General features: G+C 33.1%; 1 protein-coding gene across 1 annotated transcript; it reads right to left on the reverse strand.

Annotated features, from left to right (window-relative positions):
- Positions 1–2,792: 2,792 nt before the first annotated feature.
- LOC132069418 (ethylene-responsive transcription factor 1A-like) lies at positions 2,793–3,979 on the reverse strand. The gene has a single exon (XM_059462766.1). The coding sequence runs from the start codon at positions 3,829–3,831 to the stop codon at positions 2,899–2,901; it is 933 nt and encodes a 310-aa protein (XP_059318749.1). The 5' UTR covers positions 3,832–3,979; the 3' UTR covers positions 2,793–2,898.
- Between the last annotated feature and the right edge of the window lie 8,656 nt (positions 3,980–12,635).

Below are 12,635 nucleotides of genomic sequence, written 5' to 3' on the forward strand. Positions count from 1 at the left end.
AGAAAATTAAGACATAAACATAAAAATAAACAACTAGTTTACAAACAGACATAAAATGTTCAATTAGACACAAACATACAACTATGCATCAATTATTTACAAAAAAAAACCCCAATTTTTAACAATACTAAACATAATCTAATAATTAAGACAATAGAAAAAGGGTTTTACAGAAATGCCCTAATTTTTTGGAAGAAATTACAAGAAAACCCTAACAGCCATGCATGCACAAAATTGAAAATTTCAACACAATACAATCAATATATAAGAACATAAACTCATTATCATCATAGTCTTACCACAAATCAAAACCCTAATCGGAACACTAGATGAAACCCACGACTGAACCCTAGTCAGAATAATAAACAAAAACCTACAAAGAAACAAGCTTAAACACGATGAAAACAAACACAAAACACATTTTAACAGTGGATAATCACTTACCTTGTAAGAATTTCAGCCAAAATGTTGAAAATCGAAGCAACAATTGAAGCAACAGCAGCAACTGATCGGAATCACTAAGAAGATCACAAAATAACCTAAAAGAGACCGGAATCACTTAGAAATTGCTCACTTACAAGTAAACCCTTAACTCTGATTTTTGGGGGAGAACATATGTGGGAGACAAACCATCGGTTAGGGTTAAAAAATTTGACCGATAAAGAGTAAATTCGGGTTTAAATGCCTATGTTTAATTTAAAGTTAAAATAAATGGGTAACTTGGGTCGGGTTGTAATTATCTATGTGGATATCTACGTGGACAACCACATCAGCATTTTGTACACCGTGTACGGCGCATGTTTACACATATTATCCGAGGGTGTGGACACTTGGGATTAATTAATTAAAGCTAAAAATGACTTACAAAATATTGCTAAAGTTTTAAAGAAACATGTAATGATGTTGGGTGTGGACACTTAAAGTTGCAAGTTCAGGGGGGTTTTTAAGCCTCCGCATAGTTTAGGTGTGCACTGTATAAAAAATTGCAAGTTCAGGAGAGTCCCAAGCGCATTTGCCAATAACTTTTGGTGCAAATTTGCATTGCTATTGTTCGTCCTCTCTTCACGTTTAAAGTATTTTCAAAGAAGGAAAACGAGGATAATAGAAATAGAAAAGAAGATAAATATAGAATAGAAAAATAGGCATATATTTTTAGATAAATATAGAATAGAAAAATAGGCATATATTTTTAGTAATGTGGCCAAGTAATATGGACAAAGGGAGTACTTCATTTTTATTAATTCTTAAAGAACGTAAAAAGTCAAGTATAGTAATATCGCCAAGTAATATGGGACGGAAGGAGTACTTCATTTATTAATTCTTAAATAACGTGAAAAGTCAAAAATGAACAAGTAAAAGTGCACGGAGGAAATAAATATGTGTCGGAGAATTAAAATAGAAGTGCACACATGTATACATGAGAAGAGAATAAATATTCAGTACTATGGCATATATCCACGTGAAATTTATTAATTCTCAAAGAATGTGAAAAGTCAAAAATGAACAAATTAAAGTGCACGGAGGAAATAAATTTGTGTAGGAGAATTAAAATTGAATTGCATATGTCTATACATGAGAAGAGAATAAATATTCAGCTAGAACCCGAAAAGTCCAAAGTGAACAAGTAAAAGTGTACGGAGGAAATAAATGTATCGGGGAATGAAATTTAAAGTGCATACGTCTATACATGAGAAGGGAATTAAATATTAAGTACTATAACACATGTCTACGTTAATATGGATGAAGGGAGTACTTCATTTTTATTAATTCTTAAAGAATGTGAAAAGTCAAGTATAGTAATGTGGCCAAGTAATATGGGACGGAAGGAGTACTGCATTTATTAATTCTTAAATAACGTGAAAAGTCCAAATGAACAAGTAAAAGTGCACGGAGGAAATAAATGTATCGGATAATTAAAATAGAAGTGTACGCGTGTATACATGAGAAGAGAATAAATATTCAGTACTATGGCATATATCCATGTGGGATTTATCATTTATTAATTCTTAAATAACGTGAAAAGTCAAAATGAACAAGTAAAAGTGCACGGAGGAAATTAATATGTGTCGGAGAATTAAAATAGAAGTGCACACGTGTATACATGAGAAGAGAATAAATATTCAGTACTATGACATATATCCATGTGGGATTTATTAATTCTCAAAGAATGTAAAAAGTCAAAAGTGGACAAATTAAAGTGCACGGAGGAAATAAATTTGTGTAGGAGAATTAAAATTGAACTGCATATGTCTATACATGATAAGAGAATAAATATTCAGTTAGAACACGAAAAGTCAAAAGTGAACAAGTAAAAGTGTACGAAGGAAATAAATGTGTTGGAAAATTAAATTTAAAGTGCATACGTCTATACATGAGAAGGGAATAAATATTAAGTACTATGACATATGTCTACATGAGATATAAAAATAATTGAATAAGTGTACAAATTATATAGCTCATAATATAAGAATTTAATGCGGGTACAATTCGTGAAGCAGTGGTTACAAGGAGAGACCGCTGTGTTCGGCCCTCCATGCCACTTATTATTACTAAAATATGGGGCTTGATGTCCAAACTTTAGTTTTCCATTTTTATCTGAACATATTTCTCACTTTGCCAATAAAATTCGATCAGGTGGATGGAATTCGTTAGTTTGACTTTTCTTTCAATTTACCCCCAAAAAAAAATTGACCTTTGTTTCTCAATATGACAATATTGTTACTCTTTTTGAGGTTAATTATCTTAGATTATCATTAATTCCAATAGATAATTCATCAACCACAGCCACAAGATTTAAAGAAAGAACAAATCCATTGATTTAGCCACCAAAAAAAAAAAAAAAATTACCCTCAGATAATTTATCTTTTTATTACTATACAGGACCCGCTTGATTAAGACTTACAACTCCGTCCCTTTAGCTACCTTCTTCCTTCTATTTGGCGACGATGAAGAAGAACTTTCTTGCGACACCAACGATCTCTTAGAACCAACTCTAACAGGTTCAGGTTCACTAGAATTAACCCTTAACGGAAAATTCAGCAATGCACGTGACCCCCGCATGCGAAACGCTGCCTTATCATAAGCCAACGCTGCATCCTCCGCTGTCTCATATGTACCCAGCCAAACTCTTGCCCCATTTTTCGCAGGATCCCTAATCTCCGCCGCAAACTTCCCCCATGGCCGCACTCTCACACCTCTATAATGCTTCGCCGCTTTTGGCTGCGCTGCCACAGGTGATTCCACTTTTACCGGAGCCACAAATTCTTGTGATTGAACGGACATTTGTGGCTCCAGTTTTACATTGGGGATTGGAATATCAGAAGGTTCTAATCCAAATCCAGTGTCTTGATTAAAAATATTGTTATGGAAAATTCCAGCTGTATCGAGTTCATTGGATAGGTAATTGGGAAACATGTTGGATTCAATGCTGTTGGTTCGACTGATATCTGAGGTTGTTGAATTGTCAGAGCTCATTAACGGAGATTCCACTTTAACCGGAGCCACAAATTCCGGTAAATTCCATGTTTCAGGTGATTCGATGGACATTTGTGGCTCCAGTTTGACATTGGGGATTGGAATATCAGAAGGCGCTAATTCGAATCCAAATTCAATGTCTTCATCAAAAATATTGTTAACGAAAACTTCAGCTGTATCGAATTCACTCGACAAGCAATTAGGGAACATGTTTGATTCAATGCTGTTACTTTGGCTGATATCTGAGGTTGTTGAGTTGTCTGAGTTCGTTAACGGAACTTCCCAGTCTTCAAGTAAGTGACGGCTAATTGATTCAAGAACCGCAAAATCATTTTCTAATTCACAATTTGCATACATTTTGTTTGTGGGGTTTAATTTGTATTGACAAGTGAATTTAGTAGTAGAGAAAACAGAGAGATAAAAGAGGAAGTTGTGAGCTTTCTTGATGAACGGGGTGAAGGGGATATTTATATGAGAAATGGTTCATGCACGTGGTGGAGATAATGTTACTATAATGATTAAAAATTTGTTTGTGGAAGGATTGTTAGGTTTTGATGTGGGATTTTGAGCTTTCCTTGAAACTTCTAAATAAAGAAAAGTTCTAAGTTTAGAGGGAAAGAGAGTTTCAATCATCACGTGGTGTATTTGGAATTTGGAAACTGGAAATTTTGAATGTTAAGATAATAAAAAACTATAGGGGTATTGACGTCTTTGTCGTTTTCTGTTAATAAGCCGCTTTTTTCCAGCAGTTCGCTGTTGCAGTAGACACCTGGACCATGACTTCACCAAATTCTTCTTTTACTTTTTTTTTTGAGAAAAAAAAAAAAAGCTTTTACATTCTTCTTTGTAGTGTCGGGGTCGGATATTTTAATGAGAAAATTTAAGAAAATGCAAATTTGAATCAGGAGTGGAATGAACTTAATCATTTAGAAGATTCAATAATTTATATATACATATATAGTAAGTACAATTTTATTCTATTTGAAGAGTGTTTTTCAGACGATTGAAATTCAATTCAATCCAAGGCTGTCAAGTGAGTCGGGCCGGGCCATTTAAACGTGAGCCACAAGGGGCCGGGTCGGGGCTGGACTGGATCGTAAGTTAAGGGGCCGGGCTTGGAGAGGGAAAAGGGTGTCCGGCCCAGCCCTACCCGGATAGGGGTTACACCTCGGGCTAACCCGGCCGGGCCGGGCCGGGTTATAGTTAGTGGGCCGGCCTTTTTTTTTTTTTTTTTTTTTTTAAGTTCTAATACAAAAATAGACATTTACATTTACTACTAATAATAAAATTAACATTTACAACTAATGATAAAATTGCTAAATTAAAAAAAAAGTTTAGTCATCGTCAAATTCAAAAAGCTAGCCGTTGTAAATTTAAAAAACTAGTCGTTGCTAATTTTATTTGAACCCCTAAATTTATGAATAACTGCACTTTGGTCATATTTTCAAACTATAAATACCCCTCCATTCTTCTTCATTTTCCCAATTCTCTTTTTATTTAAATTTGCTATTCAACTAGTGTACATTACTTCACCTCCACCTTCTCCTCAAGTTCGAAGATCAACTTCAAGTGCGGTGTGGATGCATTTTGAGCAAGTAAATGAGGAACATGTTAAATGTCAACATTGTGGTGACATATATCTCCACAAGTTGAGCGTCGGGTATTAGTCTATTAGGGGGGGGGGGGGGTGGTACTTGGTGTGTTGCGTAGACTCTTGTGAAAAGGCACGAAATTGAACTTTGAAGTTTATCTCCTCTTTAAATTTGTCCATCGATGTTAGCCGTTTAATTTGTATGTTTTGAACTTTTGATTTGCAATATTTCGCCGTTCAAGTTTGTATGTTTTGAATTTGCAATGTTATCAATTTAAGTTTTAAGTTTTATTTTAAATTATTTATGTAGATGTTGATATGTCTATTTCCTTGACACGAAGTTTAAGAAAAGAAAGAGAAGACTTTCAAACTTGTGGTGTTCAATGAGTCTCATATATTTTGTGTGGCTATAAATCATTGCATAAAGGTAAATTATTTCCAAATATAGAAAGGGGTCATTCTTTTTATCACGGACTAATAAAGAAATAGGTTCACGTAAATTGAAACGGAGGGAGTATTATATTTGATATAATCTACGTATTCACAATATATATGACATGCTAATGAAATTTTACTTTTATATAAAACTATCACAATCTAATATATACTATATACTTGAAAATGTATCAAAGGTATATTTGTTGAGAAAACAAGATTGTCTAGCTTTAAAATACAATTTTAAAGAAAACTAAAGTGCTCCGTAAAAGAGACTCCTAATTTATTGGGATATAATGTTTTTAAAATACTTATTATTAGTAATAAATGTAGTACTTATCTTCTTTTTTTTTTTTTTTGTTGGTGCCGCCGGGCCGTCACCCAAGCCATCGCGAGATGCTGGGTGGCTAATTCGTCTTAAAACTTAAATTTATATAAATACCCTCACCCCCCTAATAAAACCCACCTAGCCCAGCCCCTTACACCTCTTAGTGGGTCAGTGCCGGGCCGGTGGTGGGCCGGGTTCGGGCTGGCCCGGCCCACTTGACAGGCTATTTCAATCTCCTTCAAGGCTTCAACGCATTCGGCTCCGTCATTGGCCACGTAGTTCTCACTAGGTAAATTTAGAAATTTATTTGAAGTGACAATAAGAAACATGATATTGAAAATGAGAATTCTTTGGTTCATCATAGAATATGAGTCTCATGGTTTCTACTTTGCATAAAGGTCAGTGGCAGCTTGTTTGATTCATCTGTATCTAAGTAAGATATTTCTCTTGTACAAGAAAACTGAAATACGAAACTTAAGTAAAAATTTCCACTTTTTTTATCTTTTAGGTTAATCAATACACCATTGAAAGTACATAGGAAGTTACACTTGTAAGTTAATTCCTAGCAGAAACATCAACTTGTCTTGTAATATTCTCCATTTTAATTCCACGTGAAGAGAACCATTATGTTGGACAAGGACAAAAGGCAAATATCTTCTTGGACCCTTAATTGTTCATTGATTTTAGACAATTGAATTCGTCATGGGCATTATTTCCTCGGATGAAAAATAGAAGAATATCCCACTTGCTATTTGTTTTATATAAGGTCGCTATTAATTAAGTAGTATATACAATAGCCTAGTTGGTCTCTTTTGCACATGTGTCCTATATTTGTCTTCTTCTTATATAAATTTTCAAGTCTTTTATATTGATTTCTCTTAACCGTCTAAGAATTCTACGTCAACATCAACGATGGCTAAGGTTTAAATTGTACTTTCAGAAATATACTCCGCCTGGATATAGATGTAGGCCAAATACAAAGATATCCTCTCAAACTTGGACATAAAATGTAAAACATTTTAATTATGCAGTGACCAATTGGGCACCTCAACTCGATAGATACTTGTATTTGTGTACTACAATATAGTTTGGCTACAAAAAGAAAATATGAAAGAATAGAGATCTGTGTAATAGTTGAAGCAAAAAGGGATCGGAAGACATGTGTTAATAAGTCTGAGCCTCAGGGGGTGTTCTGTATAATTCTTGTTTTCTAAATTTTCTTTATCATGTTCATTGCAATTGTTTTCTTACTGCTTATTGTTAGTGTACATTTATATGTTAATTGGAGATGGTGGTTCTGGATCCAAATATGTTAGGCAAAGTGCTATCAAGCTAGAGAAAGAAGGATACATTTCACAAATAGCCACTTTTTATTATGTAATTACAATAAAGCAATTGTCATGAAGTTTGAAGTTCTACGAATGAAACTCCAGAACATTATGATGGAATTTCGCCTATAAAATTTAAAACTTCACGAGACTAGCTATTTTTCAAAAATAGGCCAGAAAGTAGCTAGTGAATGGTACTCATGTCCTAATTAGGTAGTCGTGGCCGACAGTTAGTGGACTCACCCCACTATGCGAACTATCAAACTTATACTTGACATAACACATCAACACATGCATAATGCCAAAATCTCAAAAATAAGCATAACTCAATCCGTAACATTTAACAACTTAGTTCACAATTGAAACAAAAAAGATTTATTAAAAGTGAGGAGTGACTACACTAACTTAGTGAATGCTTTCTAGTTAATACCATCCATAACCTGTTTTAGAAGAGTTACTAAACATGCTATGCACTAATTGAAAGATGTTTTTATCCAGAATGATAGGTGTAAAAAAAAAAAAAAATTGTACATTACTGAATACTACTTTAATTTGCATAGTATTCTCCTGGAAATGAACATGTGAAACCAAGATTTTGGTTAAAATAAAAATTGAAACTCTTTTTCTTTCCGCAACACTACATATTTACATTAATCGATTTCTGATTTTCTTGAACCAAAAACATTTTTTTTCTTAATGTGTTCTCCTGCGTAAGTATAGGAGCATGTATCGAGCCGACAAGTCAAGACACGATTGTTCAATTTTTTATTTCTATTGATCTATCTGAACGTTAAAATATAGAATTACTATTTGTATTTGTTTACGTGAGCATAATCATAAACAACAATATTTCCTATCTGCTTTTGCAAGATTTAGGAAACAGATGAATCTCAACTTTAAAATAAACTAAAATGCCTTCTAAATTATCAACAGCATCTTATATATAAAAAAGCCTCCAGACACACACATAGAGAAAATCATTTTAAGTCGATGGCGGTACTATTATATATCCCTTCAGACAGTTCTATCATTTGCAATATTGATTAATAATAAAACTGTACTATGTTTTATAAAAAAAATTTTAAAAAAGGGAATCTTTTGTTATAAAAATATAACTACATTTAAAATATTATATCTGATGTACATATCATTTAGACATCATTGTATTTTTCTCTTTAAGCAAGTGGAGATGAATTAACAATTACAACAATTTTATTCAAAATTTTGACCAGTTTTGAATTGTACCTATCTATTATTTTGGGTAGAGGATATGTTTTAAATAATTGAGTATAATACTTGAGGAGGAAGCCGATAGTGTTTTTACTTGGTCGCAGAACAACGTTCTGGTATGAATGAAGATTGGCACACTTAACAATGCACGCCAAATTGTGCCTGCTCTATGACTTTGACTTAGAATTCTATTGCTTATTATTAAAAAATTTAAAGAAAATCCTAATATGGAAAGAACGTACGAAGATCCTAATATGGAAAGAACGTACGAAAATCCTAATATGGAAAGAACGTACGAAGACACAGTCTCTACTTGCTAAATATGACAAATTAAACGTGCATTTCGGCCGCAATGTTTGAGGACTTTTAGCTTTGAACGTTTTAGTTTTTTACTTTTATATATTATGAAAACATTTTCTCTCTGGTTTCCTTTTTGAGTTGTAAGAAAATGCATTTTTGAAAGAGGGATTTGTGTCTTTGACATATTCTCGGGGTTGCAATTACAAAATAGAGTTTAATATCTCTAACACTTGATAGTGTGGACAAATTTTTTGCATTATGAAGTCACTTAAATGATAATTATATATAAGTGCTTATAATAAGTGTAGATAAAAACTAAGAAAATAAGACACGCAACATGTTGATCACGTCCCCAAGCCTTGGAAAGTATTTTTTACTTTGGCCCAATACACCTTACAAATTTGTCCCTCATGTTATGATATCATCGATCCCAAAAACGTGTGTATAATGTGTACTTGTGTTATGTCTTATAAAATTTTTCATTTGCCCCTCCCATTTTAATGTGGCTCTAATTAGGTATAGCCTGCACCCATCTTCGGAGGTTTGCCAGCTTAATTAGAAATCTGCTAGTCCTTCTCTTCAACTCGCCCCAGCTCTGTCATATGCGTCATAATGTCAGTCAAAATATTTATAAATTAAATTCGTGAAAATAAATACCTAGGTCAATGAGATGAATTATTTATATTCGACTACTGGCTTTGAATAAAATTCATCACCACATAAAACAATTTGCCTTCTAAGTCAAATTAGAAGTTTATAATACTAGTAGTTCTCAAAATCTTACAATTCCCCCAGTTACACATAAAATTCTCCAACCAAACGTACTAATAATAACATGTTTGATCAAGCTTCTAAGATCAGCCTATTTTGAAAAAAGAAAAAAAATTTAAACTGTTTTGTGTAATTAACGTACTTTTGTTGAGAAATAGTTGTGTTTGGCTAATCAATTTGAAAAACACTTTTAAGAAGCAATTAGTGTATGGCCAAGCTTTTAAATAGTGCTTATAAGTTTATATTCTCAAAATTGATTTTTAATAAGTACTTTTGGGAAATAACTACTTTTTAGCTTTTGAAAAACAACTTCTATTACTCCTAAAAGCACTTATTCTCTTGTAAGAACTTAGCCAAATACCTCACTTTTAGAATAACAAATTTCTTTTAAAAAGTAATTACATTTGGCCTCTCAAACTTTAGCCAAACAGGTTATAAAGCAATTACCGGGGAAACGTACGGGACTAATATTAGGATAACAAGAACAATAAAATAGTGTCCATCTAATTGATAGCGCATATATATGACATATGTATGTGATCTAATTACTTTCATAGTGCTCTGTCACTAACTAGATCGACTTTAATTCCATATGATGTATCTTGTGTTTAATTATAGACAATTTTGAGGGTGCAGTTCTTGAAAAAATTTAAATGGGTAGTTGGAGAAAATTATCGATTCAAATTCCACATTTTAGTCTAACCTCCCCTACCTTTTCTTTCTTAATCAAAGCATGCTCATAAAAGGCTGATATTGTTTTTATATTTTTCTTTGGTGCATCGTAGGATGTGTCAATTTGCACAACTTGGTAAGTCCAAATACTAACAGATCGAGGTACATTTGCAACATTTTAAGACTTGAATATGCATTAAGATACATTTAGTTAGAGCAGAACATCCACATTCTTTATTGGTTTGTTATGATTTCTTGTCCTGGTCCCATTAAAAGTTTGTCCATAAATATACCGACCCCCGCATAAACTTGTTAAGGAATTATCGAAGTTATCGAAGGGACCCAGCATAAACTTGTTAAGGAATTACCAAAGTTACGCCGGACTCGACATACTTATGTCAAGTCTACCCATAAGGCAGAGTATCTTTGGGTCCGACATAACTTTGGTAATTTCTTAACAAGTGTATGCCGGGTCTGGCATACACGCGATCCAAATCTTGCCTTGCAATTTTTTTTAAATTTATGCTTAAGCGGGGGTTCGAACCCAGAACCTCATGATTTCTGCATGAACGCTCAGGGTTGCAACGCAAAGGGCAAAATTAAAGACGACAATATAGGATAATTTAAAGACCTACAAATATGAAGAAATTTAAAGACCACTCCAAAGGAAGGGCAACCCGCGCAAATAACTGTCTTGACCCATGACAAAAGTTAGCCCAAACTCAACCCATGAAACAACCCAAAGTTAGCCCAGCCCTCCCAAAAATGCTGCAACAAGTCAACAATCTTTTCATTAATGAAGATTTTGTTGGGATTAACATTCTACCACTAAATAACTTTTTGATCCAATTTTTTTCTAATGGGTCACCTCCGGCAATTTGAAATTTTTTAAAAATAGACTTGTGTTTGTTTTGCTAATCTTTTGTGATAAAGATTGTTAATATTATATTCGAGTTTTTGCTTTTTTTCTCTCTTGCATCTTTGAATATGTTCACATATAGAGGCGATTTTATGTAGTAAATTTGGGTCACACGAACACATGTTCTCATTGTAAAATTAGGTATTTTATATACATTTTTTTTAAACTTGGTATAATATTAACTCGTTAGAACTCATGCTATAAGAAAATTTAAATGGTTAAACTAGTTGAAGGTTGAGTTATTTACTGCAAAGGACGACGGATCAGTTCTCACCTAATACTTTTTTTCCATTTTTTTTCTTTCTAGTGGTGCACCCATATTTTAGGAATCCTAAATTCGCCTCTGTTCACATGTCAAGTTTAAATAGCTAGACTGATGTAATCGGATTACGAAAACAATATTATTATGGAGAAAATCTAACTAATTATAACCACATTTAGTATTACTCTGATCCAAAAATAACAAAAGTCTATAAATATACTTTAGGTGGCTTCATACCATAAAATATTTACTTGTTATAGTAGATAATCTGTTTTATTTTTAATTATTTTTTATATATAAATATACTTTAGGTGGTTTGATGCTGTGTATAATATTTCTTACATTGACGGTGCATATATAACTTAAATTCTTTCCTATTAATACCCTTCAAAGGCAAGGATGTTGGAGATTTTTATAAACTCCACACAAGATCGCAAGTAAACATTGGATAGAGATATTAGTCTACAAGATTAGTAATAAGGTCACTTACCTTGATCCATTGCAAGAATCGATTGAAAGAAGTCATGATCATTTAAGTCTTGTTATTTTCTTTATATACTTCTAATAAGGTCACTTACCTTGATCCATTGCAAGAATCGATTGAAAGAAGTCATGATCATCTAAGTATTGTTACTTTCTTTATGATATTTCTAAGTCTCTTAACGGGCTCTCTAACAAGGCGAATCCATTTACGACGGGGTTCCCCCTTGCTTCTACCTACATCTGCTCATGCATTGAGGGATAAAACTCTTTCTAACATTAATGAATCCGAATTCAACAAGACTCGAACCCGAAAGTTCTGGCTAAAGATGAAAAAGTACTTACCAATGCACCGTAACCTTTATTTTCACTCATAACATATAACCAAAAACTTAAGACATAAAATTCTACAAAAAAATTAATGATGAATAATCCATCATCCTGATGTAAACTAATCAGTGTTCAAAACTATAATTATTGATGGGCTCAATAATAGAGAAAAATTGTTGCTAAACTACTAAAATCAGTCGCTAAATTACGGTCGAAGCTAAGAATTTAGTGACAAATTTTTTTTTTGGTTACTGATCCTCTTAAGTTGTAATTCGTTAAAAATTATATGTGGCTAAAATTTATTATATTTAATTATCTCGACTAAAAATAAGATTAATTATACAAGTGATGTAAATAAACTCAGGTTTATCGAAAGTTAGTCAAACCCACCTACTAACACTCTTTGTAATTAAGGAAAAAGAGTTGCAAAACGGCTAGCCAATCCATTCGCCTACCCACGGGCTTAATTTGCCCCATTTTATTCCCCATAACAAAAAACCCCCTCCGTCACCACG

The sequence above is a fragment of the Lycium ferocissimum genome, chromosome 9 (genome assembly GCF_029784015.1).
Source record: "Lycium ferocissimum isolate CSIRO_LF1 chromosome 9, AGI_CSIRO_Lferr_CH_V1, whole genome shotgun sequence".
NCBI classification, from domain to species: Eukaryota; Viridiplantae; Streptophyta; class Magnoliopsida; order Solanales; family Solanaceae; genus Lycium; species Lycium ferocissimum.